Source organism: Lactuca saligna, chromosome 1, assembly GCF_052625555.1.
Source record: "Lactuca saligna cultivar CGN05327 chromosome 1, ASM5262555v1, whole genome shotgun sequence".
Classification (NCBI taxonomy): domain Eukaryota; kingdom Viridiplantae; phylum Streptophyta; class Magnoliopsida; order Asterales; family Asteraceae; genus Lactuca; species Lactuca saligna.
This window is the reverse complement of record NC_136417.1, coordinates 121,229-138,004: the sequence shown is the minus strand read 5'-3', so window position 1 is coordinate 138,004 and position 16,776 is coordinate 121,229. Positions and strand designations below refer to the sequence as shown.

At 37.2% G+C, this 16,776-nt stretch overlaps 1 protein-coding gene across 1 annotated transcript; it reads right to left on the bottom strand.

Annotated features, from left to right (window-relative positions):
* Nucleotides 1–653: 653 nt before the first annotated feature.
* Nucleotides 654–1,950, bottom strand: LOC145032585 (LIM domain-containing protein WLIM1-like). The gene is made up of 5 exons (XM_078984183.1): nt 1,723–1,950; nt 1,502–1,598; nt 1,378–1,421; nt 1,208–1,297; nt 654–1,069 (listed from the first exon to the last, which is right to left on the bottom strand). Exons 1-5 carry the CDS (start codon nt 1,855–1,857, stop codon nt 878–880), a joined length of 558 nt encoding a protein of 185 aa, XP_078840309.1. The 5' UTR covers nt 1,858–1,950; the 3' UTR covers nt 654–877.
* Between the last annotated feature and the right edge of the window lie 14,826 nt (nt 1,951–16,776).

Below are 16,776 nucleotides of genomic sequence, written 5' to 3'. Positions count from 1 at the left end.
TTGTCATATACACCATTCTTTTTGAAAGATATGTACCAGAAAGACTGTTTTGCCCCTGCTCAAAAAAACTGAAGAAAGGGCATTTTGGAACATTTTCGAAAATAAGAAGAAAGTAGCATTGAAATCCCTCTGTTATGTATATGCGCTTTGTCATATACACTATTTTTGAAACATGTGTAATAGAAGGACTATTATGCCCCTGCTAAAAAAAACTGGAGAAAGGGTATTTTGGAACATTTAAAAAAATAAGCAGAGAATAGCATATTACTTTTTAAAAATTATTTGTTTTCTTCAAAAAACATTGTACCATGACTGTTTTGTCCCTGCTCAAAAATATGTATAAAGGGAATTTTTCGTTTTCTGCATATTTTTATGGAGTTCCTGTTACAAGTCATATATTATGTCATAAAGTAATGAAAATTTACTCAATAGTGGTTATATTTGAACCCACCTATCATGCTTCATTCCTTTCAGTTTCAGGCTCATCCTGCTGGTGGTAAATGAAAAAGTGATTGTTCCTCTTTTACTTTTTTTTTACTGTTAAGGGCATAAATTGCTCAAAAAAATACAACCTTGTTTTCATGAGAGTGGATTTAATTATTATATGCAATCATTGATTTGTTTCATTATATGTAAAAGTATCACCTTAATAATTGTTTGATGTTCAAAATTTAATATTATTTTTTTTAATAAACCCGTGGGTCTTACAACTAGTAAGATAACAAAAAAAAAAAAAAAGGAATTACAGCGTATCATCAATGATCCATCTCTTATCATCATTAGGAAATAGGAAAACAGACTTTCATCTCTTATCATCATATCATCACAAGCTAGCGTACACACCAAGAGGCAGGGCAAGAGCAAATTAAAGAAAAGATCAAGGTGCGACTTGTCCAGGTCGGTCACCCTCGAGCTGGCTCAGGTTACCCTTCTCTCTGATGAGTTGGGTGTGGTGGTGTCGGCAGTAGAGGCGACCTTCATGTGCGATATAGTTTGATGGGCTGATCACACATCCTCCATGACTACATTTGAAGCAGCTTTTGTGGTATGAAGTTCCATTTACTGAAACCTATATTAATGATATACATATATATTATTTGCAAAAAAATAATTATTCCGTTCATAATACTTCATTTACGTAAAAGCTAGCTATTTTTGACACGATCTTAGCATAATAAGCTAGTAAGATGATTTTTTTTGATTGTACCTTTTCAGTTGGATAGACGGTGTTTTTGCAGCCCAAACATTTATCTCTGGTCCCCACGAACATGCTAGATACTTTGTTAGCCATTGGTTTCTGTGAAAATTGCTTCAAGATTATACAGTGCCATTTTCCAAATATAATATAGTGATCTAGATTCAATTTATGGGTCATACCTCACCATCAATGGTTTTCTGTGGCTTCAAAATCTTTGGTGTGCCTGAAAGACCATTAATTAGAAATCCATAGATGAATATATTTGAATTTGATGGCAATCCAAATGGTTATTTACGTACGTACCTTCAAAGCTTTTGTCTAAGCTACCAGTCTTCTTGAAGAGTTGATCAAAGTGTGGCCTGCAATACAGAACTCCCTCAAAGGAGTTGTAGTTGCTGAGCTGCAAAACATCAATCATTCTGGCATTATATATATATATATATATATATATATATATATATATATATATATATATATATATATATATATATATATATATATATATTGATTTATTGATTTGGAACCTTGAGGGTGCCATTGCAATGGTGGCATCTGAAGCAAGCTTTGTGGAAGATGCGATTATCAGCAGTGAGCTTGTCCACCAGGTACACAGTCTTGTCACATGCCATGCATTTCTGGGTTGTCCCTGCAAACGCCATGGCTACCGACCCTCACAGGAGCACCAGATAAGTGGGAGGAAGGATAAGGTTGAGACTTGAGTTTAGAGAGAGGGTTGAAACTAGTGAAACATGATAAGGGGATGCTTCGGATATATGGATGGATCGGATCGGATCGGGTCCATGAGTCACAATCATTTTGTCTGGATTCCCGAGTAAGCAACCACCTGTCACCACTCATTTCCTCTAAATGATTTCCAACTAAGCAACTACCTGTCTGTCAAGTGTCACCTCAATAATAACTCTTTTTTTATATAGCTATTTTATTATTTTATTATTTGGAAAAACTGACGACACCTGTAAGTGTGAAACTGAGTTGATGTTATTTGCATCTTGGCCCTTGGGAAAAAAGAAAATAAATAAAAGTTGCCGACATGCACCGAACCTTTTCCTTTTCCCATTAGTTGTTATCATGATATTTCGTTCAAACTTTTATATTCCAAATCCCCTCTAATAGTAGTTAACTTGTTAAGACATTTATTTCAAACTGTCAATGCCATCATCAATGCATGAAATCATCATTCATCAATGCCTAATTTGTAAGATATTTATGATGCAGTTATTCATTTGAAATCTAAAAAAAAGATTCCGTTTAATGATTTTTAACTTTATTCGTAGTTGATTAGATCTTCTAATGGGTTTTAATTTAAAGCATATGAATTTGTTATTAATCTACTTCTAATCTAATACATACCGTTTAATGATTTTTAACTTTATTCGTAGTTGATTAGATCTTCTAATGGGTTTTAATTTAAAGCATATGAATTTGTTATTAATCTACTTCTAATCTAATTCATAATTCAACGTATGTGCATTACGGGATTTAGACCTTCAATCTCAAAGAAGAAGGCCAACATCAGATACTGCTGGATTAGAAGCTCTTTAGTCTTTGTTAGGTTAATACAATGTAAAAGTTTAGCATAGATCAATAAATAATTCCTGGACTACAAGAACTTAATGTTAGTTATTCTATTGGTCGTTTAGTGTATTTGGAATAAACATAAAGAGTAAATTACTAAAACCGTCCTTATAGTTTGGTTAAAATTACACGTTTAGTCCCTAACTTTTCTTTTGCACTCGGATCGTCATATGGTTTGATTTTGTTGCATTTTTCGGCCTTGTGGTTTGATTTTGTTGTATTTTTCGTCCCTTACATACATAAAGTTAGGGACCAAACATGCAATTTTGACCAAACCACAGGGACGAAAAATGCAACAAAATCAAACCACAGGGACGATCTGAGTGCAAAATAAAAGTTAGGGATCAAATATGCAATTTTAACCAAACCACAAGGACGATTTCAGAAATTTACTCAATATTAAATGATTAAGTGTCTATGAGGATTTAAACTATGATTTAATATCAAGATAGGTTATGCCTAATGCACACTTGTTATATGCAAGTTTGATCTCATATACGACGAAAGATACGTCCAAATGCAGGGTCAAGGAGGGGTAGCATCCCTATGGGGTTTAGGGTGACGCCCCAAAACCTCTACAAAAAGTTGGAGTTGGAATGTGGTGGAAAAAATGTCCAGAAGTGGCAAAAGCAGCAAAGTAGCAGACCCCAAAACTATCGTGTAGGTATCCGAGGTTGCCATGCTCAATCTACGAATATGTTGATTACTAACCCATAGACATGCGGATAAGCTAGCTGTTCGAGGATATGCTAATCTGATGGTTTGCGGATCTGATTACTCTTTGGAAATTTTGAAACGGTTATAATTTTCTGAAAACCACTAGCAACTTCAAAAATTGTATTCTATCAACCTTATCTACTTTGTGAGTATAAGTAGAAGAGATACTCGTGCTTTTTACTCTCTCAAATTTAAAAACACCATACACTTTTTGTAAAATTGCTTTCTTTTTGTGCCTAGATTTAAAGTTCTAATGTTAGATTACCCAAATTAATTCACGCAACATATCATTTATGGTTGACATATCAAACATGAAAAATGAACAAACATGATCAAGGGTTAAGATCAAATTTGGTCAATTAACTTTTATGTGTATGCTCATTTGGTTACATAATCCGGTTGAACTTTTTAAAGGTCAACTAACTTGTAAATTGTACATAAAATGGTCAATGTGATTAGGTACAACCCTTAACATTTTGGCCTGGCTTATCAATCCTATTTGGTAGTTAATGTTAAGCATGGTGGCTTTGTAACTATATAATAAGATGTTTTAGGCAACAAACTGAGTAATTTAGCATCGTGTCTTCATTTTTCTCACTTAAAAAATGTCATTTAGTGGCAAACAAAAAGTGTCACTAAAAACCCAAAAAAATGACACTAAAGACTTCTTAGAATAATAAGCGTCATTAGAAACGCTCCCACTAAAACTCTCTAGTGACACTTTTTTATTTGTAATGGTAGAAGAAAAGTTTTTCGTGACACATATTTTGTGCCACTAATGCTCATTTGTTTCAAGAATTTATGTTATTTTTAGTTACATGTTTTAAGATTTTAGTGGTATTTTTTATTCGCCACAACGTAAAAAATTATTGTGGCACATTTTGAGTGTGTAACTACACATGAGATTCAAAAACATTTCAAAAATAAATAAACGGTTGTAATTGTGATTTGTGACATTTAATTTCAATATTTTGAAGGCAAGTGAAATTGGGTTTGGGTATAATCGATGAGACTACACACCAAATAAAGATGAATTAATCAATGATCATGTGTTGTACGTTTGAAAATAAATCTACAACAAACACTAACATAATCATAATCTCTCTCAATATATATATATATATATATATATATATATATATATATATATATATATATATATATATATATATATATATATTCAATAGAAACCCAACATTCTTAGCTTTGTTATATGGTTGTAACATGGTTGGGTCAAGTTTAGTAAGACCCTTATTCACTTCCCTTTCTTCTATAAATGTACTCCTCTTATACCAAATTTCGTCAATAAAAAGTCAACAAATTCAACAAATACAAAAAATCAATAATAATTAATAATATATAACCTTTTTGAGTTCTTGTTTGGCAAGAATGTGATAGTGGCTTTCATTGATTCGTTGTCCACATATTATACCTATAAAGAAACCATAATACAATTCCATCAAAACAATTGTTGACACTGAATTATAGAATTTGAAACTAAATATTCAAAATAAAGCAAAAAATTTATTTCCCAATATATAAACCAAACAAAGAGATAGAATTGAAGTTACCAGCCATTATATAAAACCCATATGGGTGCACTTCATATCAAAACATTTCTCTGAGTTCATCTCCATAAAATATATACACATTCACACCTAATAACGCCACAATTTGTTCAAAGTGTCCAAAAAAATTGTTATATTATCATCGCAAATGATCAAGAAAATAAAATTTAACAACAACTGTAACGTCTGGTTTCTGGTATGTATTTAAACTTATAATTTATTAATTTTTATAGAGCAAATCGATGAGTTGGAGGCCCTAGACTCATCGAGTAGAGATGTTCTGGACTGCGCATTCTGGGTGACCACCTCGACGAGTTGGGAGGTACCAACTCGACGAGTTGGCTGGGTGAAATGAAACCCTAAATTTAGGGTTTTATACACTATTTAAACACCTTAAACCTTTCATGCTGGCCTCATTTCCCAACTTCCACTGTCCTAACCCTAAATCTTGAAACCCTAAGGCATTTGTGAGAGTTTGTGAGCCATTTTGGGTGTTTTTGGTGTGTGTTGAAGCCATTGGAAGAAGGAAAAGCTTGAAGACTCAAGAAGGAGCTTGTAGATCCAGAATCCTTGCCTCATCCATGACCCTTTTCTGGTATAAAGCTTGAACAATGACTTGTAGTTGTTTAGATCTTCTTTTGGGGTATTTTGCTTGGTTTTGGCCCAAATATCATGGTCCTTGGGATTTGGACATCCCGAATGGGTTAACACTTCAGATCTAGGGTCTTGAGGGGTTTTCATGGCATGAAGGTGCTAACTTTATGGCCATGGAAGTCCCATGCAACCTTTAGACCATCATTTTGATCCTTCGAGCTCCAAATGACCATGCATATGGATGAAGTTTAAGACTTTACGTGACCTTTCAATCCTTAGATTCCAGATCTATGACCTCATGGTCTATCTTGTAGTTTGGTGGCTTTTGGATGAAGACTTTCACATTTATGGGTTAGGTTTTGAGCTTAATATCATTAGGAAGGGTATTAATGGGTAAAGTTGGAAACTTTACCCTCCTAGAGGCATTTCCAGACTAGATCTGGAGTATAGGGTGTGGATATGAAGAATAATGGCTTAATGCATTAAGAAGGGTCAACAGACTGAAGAACTCTACGAGTTTAAAAAGGAACTCGGCAAGTTGATTAGAAGTGTCCCAATTTTGTTGTAATGGATGAACTCGACTCGTTAGGGAAAACTCGACGAGTCAACCATGGATAGCGCGATTATGTGAGTTATGGAAACTCGTCGAGTTGGAAGACAACTCGGCTAGTTGGATCACAATATCATGATTCTGTGATTCATGGGAACTCGACAAGTTGAAGGGAAAACTCGATGAGTTGAGTCAACTCGAAGCGTTGACTTTGACTTTGACTTTGACCAAAAGTTGACCCTTAAGTGGATGGTGGATATGAAAGGGTAATTAAGGAAATATTTTATGTTCAGAGGATTGAGTTGGGTTGATATCAATGTTTTAAAAACCGGTTTTTTAATTGAACCGGTCGAGTGACGTTTTCCGGTTCAACTGGTTTAACCGGTTCAACCAGATGGTCAAACCGGTTCTATATTTTTATATGTTTTTAATTATCCTGCATACATTGATTACAAAAAAATTGTCATCTTTTTAGTATTACAAACGTAAACAGAATGCAACATATAAAAATAATCATTATAGAAGTCAAAATCAAACAAAGAAGACCAAAACAAACACAAAAATCGAAGAATGTCCGGTTCAACCTGGTCCATTCCGGTTCAATTCAGCCGGTTGAACCGGTTTTTTACCAAAACCAGCCGGTTCAATCCAGTCAGAAAATCATTATAAAACCGGTCCAAATCGAACCGCCCTCACCTCCGGTTCCTGGTTCGACCGGTTCAACCGGCCGGTTCGAACCGGTTTTTAAAACACTGGTTGATATTTGGAGTCGGGGACTGTTCAACTACTTCCAGTTTTCGAGGTGAGTTACCTTCCCGGTATAAGTTGGTCGAAGGTACCAATGTCGTCCCACTAGTAGTTGTTTATAGTGGAGATGATTGTCTTTGTGATAATTTTCTGGTATGCCACTATCTGTTGAGATTTATGTACTTGTATGCTATATTATTACGTAGTAGTGGTAGGGCTGAAGCAGACCCCATAACCGGTCGGTAGAGACCAAAGGGGTAGGTCAGCACCCATATATGTTAGGTAGTGTGTGATTTATGTGCTTATATGTTAGGATATATGTGGTGGTGATAGGAGTGAAAAAGACCCCATAACCGGTTGAAAGAGACCAAAGGAGTAGTCCAACACCCATATATGCTAGATAGTTACCGGTTGAAAGAGACCGAAGGGGTAGGACAACACCCTGATATGCTACGTAGTTACTGGTTGAAAGAGACCGAAGGGGTAGACCAAAACCATGATATGCTAGGAAATTACCGGTTGAAAGAGACCGAAGGCGTAGTCCAACACCCGAATATGCTAGGCAATATGTTTATTGTATGAAATGTGGTATGACGGGGGAACTCACTAAGTTTCGTGCTTACGGTTTTTAGTTTTTTGTTTCAGGTACTTCTATTTCGAAAGGAAATGAGCTGACATGATCACATCACATCACACTATGATTTTTCCACACATGAGATCTTTGGGAGAATATACTCTGATGATGTTTTCTCATGACATGTTTTGATTATGGAGATATTGGTTTTTATTATGATATGCGATGACACTATTGATGTTTTCAGACTACTAGTTTTTATAATTACGTAATTAAAAATAAAATTTTTGTTCATGAATTTTGGGATGTTACAAGTTGGTATCAAAGCCTTGGTTTTATGGATTCGGACACACCTTCTGTGACATCCTCGTTTTCACGGCCAGAAAAGACCGATTTTGTGTATGCTTGTTTGAAAACCAGAGTAATATTTTTCATAAAAGTTGTGACATCCCCATTTTCTCGGCCAGAAAAGACCGATTTTGTTTATGCTTTATAAAAAAATCAGAGTACTTCTTTTCATAAAAATGTTGCGGAATTTGGGATGCCATCGTTAATACAGGAACATAAGCATAAACGGAACTTACATTCATTATCACTAGTGATTTATATTTCCTTAATTTCTCAGTGTAATGTGACTTCATATCGACACCTGTGATATAAATAATCTGAGTGGGTCAGGTTGGGAAACCTGGTGAGTACATAGTGTTTTCAACCCACAATAATATAATTATTATGTTTAAACATTTACACAATCAACCCAATTACCCATCCTCATTATCTTCTTTATTCTACTATAAGAATTCAGCTATTCCTCGTTTATTTATTCCTAAGGGTTATCCTAAGGAATAGGCACGAAATCCATCGTTGCCGGGCACTAAATCCATAGTTCCCAAGGTTTATCTCGTTTATTGACAGTATCGTTTCCGAGACTCCTCTCGCAATACAGGTCAATGGGTTTTATCTCATTTATCGACAGTATCGTTTCCGAGAATCCACTCGCAATACATGTCGATGGGTTTTTAGAGTACACCTAGTGAATACACAGTTCAAAACACTTACAGGTTGCGAGCCTACTAGTGTCCACTGGACTGTCTAGAATAGTCTGTGGTTGTCATCCATACTCTGCTAGATGACGGGGCCATCACTTGGGTAAAAGGCTTCTATGGTTCACCTCTCACCCTTACCTCATGGTCTATATTATCTCTTCATCATTTTATTTTTGTCACACAGAAACTATTTCATCTACCCATGTTTTATCCCAATATATTTGTAGATAAAAATAATTATACAGTTTAGATCATTTAAAACATGTATAAAATCATTCATCCAATATAGACAACAAGTATTCAGATAATATGCACACATAGCACGTAATTTATGTAAAATACTTCATATCTATGTGTAATATGAAAGGGACCATGCACTCACCTGAAAGGTGGTGACTCAGCACTCGGACAACGCTCTGATACTCTCAAAACAATTTCTTTCGATAAAACCTAGTATCAATACCACTAGGGTTTAGTCTAACGATAACTGCAACAAATTAATAGTCCAACTATTATTATTATTACTATATAAGCATTAAATAACGCTCAATATAACTCATAATAATAGTCCAAATAATTATTTTAAGGACCTAATAACATTACTATAATTATTTGAAAGCTATATTAAAAATTGCGTAAGCGTAGCTCACTTACAGCGGATTTTAAAGAAAACCGGGCTTTGCTCGAAGCAGCGTTTCGAAACCGAAAGACCCATTTTTCTCGGGACTCTGGGAGCCTCGGGGCTTCCCTCGGGTGTTAGGGGTTTTATCTAGGGTTTAGGAGGGTTTAGAGGAGCTAGAGAGAGAAAGTAGTGAGAGAAAGAGGTGGATTTGGAGTGAGGAAGTCGGCTGCCCTCACACCTCTATTTATAGGTGCAAGGACTCACAAGTAAGCTGGGCGTAGGGAGGTTACACGGGGCATAACTTTGGATAGGAGCTCCAGCTGTCTCGCACGTGTCGACGTCTCGGTGGTGCATCGTGACTTCGTTTCGGACCAAGTAGAAGAGCTGTACACGAGCCGTACTTCTTTCTGATGCGGGGCGTACTCCGGATGCTGGGCGTCTCTTCGCTACGCTGGGCGTAACCCTCGCACCAGGTGTTACCATCCGAAGTGAGTTCATCCGACGGCTGAGACTCAACCACGTCAGCAAGTTCGAAATCAGCTTCGCAAATTCACACTCCGACTTCTGAAAATCATAACTCTCGCATACGAGCTCCGTTTTTTACGTTATTTATATCCACGTGAAGGTGGGAATGTAATCTACAACTTTCTTTTAGACTATGTTGGCTAATTTTGATTTTATTTTAAATTTTATATTTTTAACAGACCGGGATAAGATTGGTCTGTTAAATTCTCATAACTTCTTCATCTGACATCCGTTTTCACCCATCTTTTTCTTGTTACGCTACTCTTAACAAGATATTCGATTCTCGTTTAGGTCGTGTCGGCTAAAAACCACTCGATTTAATATTCGAATTTCGGGTTGAACACAGCTAAGCCGAAACTTCGAAAAATCATAACTTCCTCATACGAAGTCAGATTTTGACGTTCTTTTTATGGACACTCTCGGTTTAATGTATTCTATGACTTTCGTTTAGATTGCTAAGGCTAAAACTCGCTCTATTGTAAATTCACTATTTACGCTTCCTAGTATCGTGCCGGTTCCGTCGCGAAACTTCGACGTGTTGAGATTTCGGCGTTCTTTTTAATGTATTCTATAACTCAGATTTCGGCGTTCTTTATATGTATGGAAACCTTGTAATATATACTAAAACTTGGTTGAGATTATTTTTTCTTAATAATATTTTGTCGAAAAGTCATTTTCGACCCTTATTGCCTCTAAATTGACTAGCCCGAATCTGCGGGCGTTACAAAAGTGTTGCGGAATTTGTTCCCAAAATAAAATATGATAAAGATTTATCAAAACATTTCTGTAGAAATGTATTTCATTAAAAAGACTCGGGATGTCATGTTCGATATAGATCAAAAGCATAAACAGTACAATATAAGCCTTACTACATTATTTCATATCTACAGGCCTATCTCCGTAATCCCTCATCCAAAACATCACATCTATACTCGAGCGCGACTACCTGTAATACATGAAACTGAGTGGGTCAGGCTTGGGAACCTGGTGAGCACATAGGGCTTTCAACCCACTATAAATAAGTTTATTAAGTTCATCAACCAACAATAACCTGATTATCCATTCCCGTTATCCTCACATTACGTCCCTAAAACACCTATCATAAGGGACCTAGACTAAGGATCAACATCGGGATGGACACTCATGCTAAGGGGATTCCTCAGCAATAAATGTCCTTAAGGCAACCATGTGGGGGATGGAGTACACCGGTGAGCACATCGTTCACAAACACCTACAGGTTGCGAGCCTGCTAGCGTTCCACTGGACTGTCTAGAAGAGTCCGTGGTCGTCATCCATGCTCCGCTAGATGACAAAATCATCAACAACAACATCGAGGCCTCTCATCATTTTATCACACATCGTCTTAGTATATCTACCCATGTTTTACCTCAACATTTTTGTAGATATAAAATACATATACAGTTTAAATCATTTAAAACATGATAAAATCATTCATCCAGCATAGATAGCAAGTATTCAGATAATATGCACACTTAGCATGTAATTTATATATACTACTTCATATCTATGTGTAGTATGAAAGTAATTATGCACTCACCTGTAAATATATCGGGCTTATTTCACACTTTAATTTTGATGCTTATTTTCATTCTTTATTACTTATATCTTTATAATTAAGTTATAAGCACACAAATACATAATTCTCATAGTATTCAAATATTTCATCTTTATTACTTCAAAAAGAGTTAAAATAGTTGACCTAGACTATTACATCATTTAAAATGCTTGGCCCTGAAACTCGGGCATTACAATTCTCTCCCCCTTAGGATGATTCTGTCCCGGAATCATCCATCAGCAAATAGATGCGGGTAGCGACTCAGCATGTCACTCTCTGTTTCCCAAGTGAGATTTGGCCCATTCATATGTTTCCAATGGACTAGCACTAAGTCGAACATCTTGCATCGTAACTTCTTTGTCTTACGGTCAACAATTGCCTTGGGATCTTCGATTAGCCTCTTATTCTCATCCATTCTTAACTCTGATATTGGAATTACGTCTGGAACTTCTCCCGTGAACTTCCTCAAATAACACACATGGAAAGTGTTATGAATACCATCTAGTTCTTCGGGTAATTCGAGCTTGTAAGGTTGGTGCCCAATCCTCTGAAGAACTTTGAACGGTCCAATAAACCTTGGACTTAACTTTCCTCGTTTCCCAAATCTTATAAGTCCCTTCCACGGTGAGACTTTAAGCAAAACTGAATCCCCAACTATAAAAGTCATTAGTCATCTTTTCTTGTCAACATAGCTCTTTTGACGATCTTGAGCTCCTAACATTCTTTCCCTGATCACCTTCAATTTCTCAGTAGTCTCATGGACTATCTTGGGGCCCATAAACTACTTTTCTCCAGCCTCAATACAACAAGAAGGCATACGAAACTTCTATCCGTACAAAGCTTGATAGGGTGCCATCTTGATGCTCGAGTGGAAACTGTTGTTGTAGGAAAATTCTACCAAAGGTAAGTGCTCATCCAAGTTACCTTGGAATTACAGGGTACATGCTCTCAGCATATCTTCCAGTTTTTGTATAATTCTTTCACTTTAACCATCAGTTTGTGAATGGTAAGCTGTACTCAAACACAACTTCGTACCTAATTCCTCTTGTAGACTTCTCCAGAACCTTGACGTGAAACGACTATCATGATCCGATACCATCGTAAGAGGAACACCGTGAAGTCTTACTATTTCCTTCACGTAAGAATTTGCGAGCTTATCCATAGACCACCTCTCGTTGGTGGCTATGAAGTGTGCACTCTTAGTGAAACGGTCCACGACCACCCAAATCATGTCATGTACATTCTTCGTCTTGGGCAGTTTAGTCACAAAATCCATGGTGATGTCTTCCCATTTACCCATGGGTATAGGTAAAGGTTCTAAACTCCCATACAATTTCTGATGTTGTGCCTTAACCCTTGCACATGACACACATCGGCTACATACTTCGCAACATCGAGTTTCATCATCGGCCACCAGTAATAGGGTTTTAGGTCCCTATATATTTTTGTGCTACCAAGATGAATCGAGTACATGGTCTTGTGTGCTTCTTCCATAAGAAGTTTTCTTATTCCTCCAGCCTTAGGTACCCAAATCCGATCTTGGAATACCTTCAGTCCTTGATTGTTTGTACCGAACTCTAACATCTTGTCTAAACGTTCTTCCTTTTGGTCATTCTTCTCTAAAGCTTCTTCTTGAACTTTATTGATGCTTTCCACGATTGTCGAGACAACTTCTATTCTCAATGCTCTTGGCCTTTTTCTTTCAAGGTTGACTTTCCAACTGAGAGCATCAGCAACAACATTTGCTTTACCGGGGTGGTAAAGTATCTCACAATCGTAGTCCTTGAGTAACTCTAGCCAGCATCGATGTCTCATGTTCAATTCCTTCTGATGAAAGAGATACCGGAGACTCTTATGATCAGTGAAAAGCTTGCACTTAGTGCCATAGAAATAATGACTCCATATCTTTAGAGCAAATACTACCGTTGCCAGCTCCAAATCGTGAGTGGGGTAGTTCTTTTCATGCTCCTTCAACTGTCGAGATGCATATGCTATCAACTTTTCTATTTGAGTTAGAACACATCCCAACCTGACCCCATATGCATCACTATAGACCGTGAACTCTTCAACTCCATCGGGTAGAGAAAGAATCGGTGCTTCATATAACTTCTTCTTTAGCTTCCCAAATTCTTCTTCATGCTTCTCACTCCATCTATAAGTAGCTCTTTTGTGGTTCAAAGCTGTTAATGGAGCAGCTATCGAAGAAAAGCATTGGATAAATCATCGGTAATATCCAGCTAATCCCAGAAAGCTTCGAATTTATGTGGGACTTTTTGGTCTTTCCCACTTCATCACTGCTTCGATTTTTGCTAGGTCAACCATTATCCCTTCTTGGTTAACAACATGACCCAAGAATTAGACTTCTCGGATCCAAAAATCACATTTGGAGAACTTTGCATACAACTTCTCTTTTTTCAAGACTTCCAACACTTCTCGTAGATGCTTGTCATGTTCCTCCTGACTTTTCGAGTAGACGAGAATGTCATCTATGAACACTATCATGGATTTATCAAGGAATGGTTTACAAACCATGTTCATCAAATCCATGAACGTTGCTGGAGCATTGGTTAGTCCGAATGACATAACCAAGAACTCGTAATGTGCATATGTAGTTCTAAATGCAGTTTTCTCAATATCATGCTCTCTCACCTTTAGCTGATGATATCCTGACCTAATATCGATCTTTGAGAAATAGCTCGAACCTTGCAGCTGATCGAATCGGTCATCAATCCTTGGCAAAGGGCACTTGTTCTTCACTGTTGCCTTGTTCATCTCTCGGTAGTCTATACACATTCTCATTCTTCCGTCCTTCTTCTTTACGAATAACATCGGAGCTCCCCAGGGTGATGAACTAGGTTTAATGAAACCGTTGTCCAAAAACTCCTGAAGTTGTGTCATAAGCTCCTTCATCTCTATCGGTGCTAGTTGGTACGGTGCTTTTTCTATTGGTGTCGTTCCTGGTAACAAGTCTATCCGAAACTCCACTTGTCTATCAGGTGGTAATCCGGGGAGATCTTCGGGAAAGACTTCCGAATAATCACACATGACCGGTATGTTCTGCACCTCCTTCTTTTCCTTCTTAGCATCGATCACAAATTCCAAATATGATGCACATCCTTTGGACAAACATTTTCTGGCTTTCATCAGGGATATGATTCCAGAATTTACTCTGCGTTTCTCCCCGTACACCATAAATGAATCTTTTCCAAATGGGTTCACCCTTACTATCTTCTTCCTGCAAAGAATCTTAGCATCGTTGGCGCTAAGCCAATCCATTCCCAAAATGATGTCGAAACCGTTTAACTCTATGGGTAATAGCTCCTCTGGGAATTTGTTTCTGTTTAGGTTGATGTTCCTAATACAATCACTAATAGGTACGAACTTGCCACTGGCAACTACTACAATCAGGGCATTATCAAGTTTGTCTACATGCAATGCTAATTTTCCTCCAAATCTATGCGATACAAATGAGTAGTTTGCTCCTGAATCAAATAGTATGTTGGCAGGTAAACCATTTACAAGAAAGGTACCTGAAGCGATGTATGCTGCCTCCTTTGCAGCCTCAAGCGTCATCTGGAAGTCCCTTACCTTCGGCTTCGGTGGTATGTTAGGTCTTCCAGCCTCCTTTTTCTTCGGGCAGTCCCTTGACATGTGCCCCTCATCACCACACCCGTAGCAGACCTTCTTGGTGAGGGTGCATTCATTGGCATCGTGCCCGGTCTTTCCACACTTAAAGAAGGTGACTTCTTCATCACATTTCCCGAAGTGTTTATTCTTACACTTGTCGCACCACTTTTCTTCGGCTCCTCCCCTCGAACCAGACCTCGAGAATTTTCTTTTCTTGTTGGACCCTGAAGATCCATCGAATTTCCTTTTCTCACCAACCTCGGCCCTCTCCAGACCCCTTTCCTTCTGCTGGGTCTCCACACTCTTAGCCGCTCAAATATTTGATTTCAGAGTGGTTGCCATCTTAACTGTTGGGCCAAATTCGGCTGGCAATCCATTTGCATAGTTCTCAATTTTGGAGAGTTTGGTTGGCACTAGGTATGGAAACAACTTCATCTTCTTCGTGAATGCAACAACATAGTCGTCGATGCTCATTCTCCCCTTCTTCAAGCTTTGGAACTCATTGTTCAGGTCAATCATATTTATCTCCAAACAGTACTGCGCCTTCAGTTGTTCCAAGAACTCATCCCATGACATCTTCAGAGCTTCTCCTCGCAGCATTGTATCCGCCAATAGCTTCCACCTGCTCAAGACTCCAGTTTTTAGTTGTCTCACAGCGAAGACGGTCTTCTGTTTCTCGCTACAGTCGCAAATCTCAAACACCATCTCCATCTCGGAGATCCAATCCATAATGTCAATAGGCTTTGGGCTTCCAGCGAAGATGGTCTTCTGTTTCTCGCTAAAGTCAAAAATTCTGCCCTCTGACAGATGAACTCGTTGAGTCACCTGATGAACTCGATGAGTCCCGACAGTGACTCGGCGAGTTGGAGAGTTAGAGACCAGATCTTTCAGGATTTTGGCCTATATTGGGTTGGTATAATTACCAAAAACGTTTTTGATTGATAAAATCCGAATTTTATTATATTGATATGATTATCCTTATCCAAATAGAAGATAATTGTCAATTAATAAGATAATTATTGCCTTATATGATAACTTTAATTATTTGAATTATTTTATTGTATTATCTTGCGATGAAATTGAATTAGGTCAATTTTAGATAATCACTAATTAATTTTTGAATTAAATTATTTGTAATTTGATCTAGAAAGTTTTGAAAAGTTTCAATACTTGTCTTCAAGTTTTGGAATTTAAATATTTTGATTAAAAGTTAACTTTTGAAACATTTAAATCCTAAACCCTAGAATTTTACAAGTTTAAAATTCAACCCTTATACTATTATTATTTATAAGAATAATGATTATATATATATATATATATATATATATGTGTGTGTGTGTGTGTGTGTATAAGATAAAGCTAGTCTTAACATTAATAGGCCTCATTCACGAAGCTGATCTATAAGGGGGTATAAGGTTGTTGCCTATAAAATGACATTTTAATGGGTGTCCACTCTTACCCACAGCTTCCTTCATTGGTGGAGGGTCATTAGCCGAACATGTAGGATAGGGCACCTAATTCCTCATTAGTAAGTATAATGAATGTATAAAGTAACTAAATGCTTTTATACATTCCCAATCTTAGTTAGTTTAGGCAAAATGTGAAATGATGCTATTCCATGAAATTACACCTTGCGCCTTGCCAGGTCGTTAGTGGAGCGTGTATGGCTAACCGGCACACAAATTTGGGACTAGCAAAGGTGGAAAAGGGTAGTTTGATGTTTATCATAGATCAATGGAGTGTGTGTGGCTAACCGGCACATTGATTAGGTGATTTCTAACATAGAGAGTACCAAGTACATTTTCATGGTTATTCACACCTTTTTTGTGATCCTCG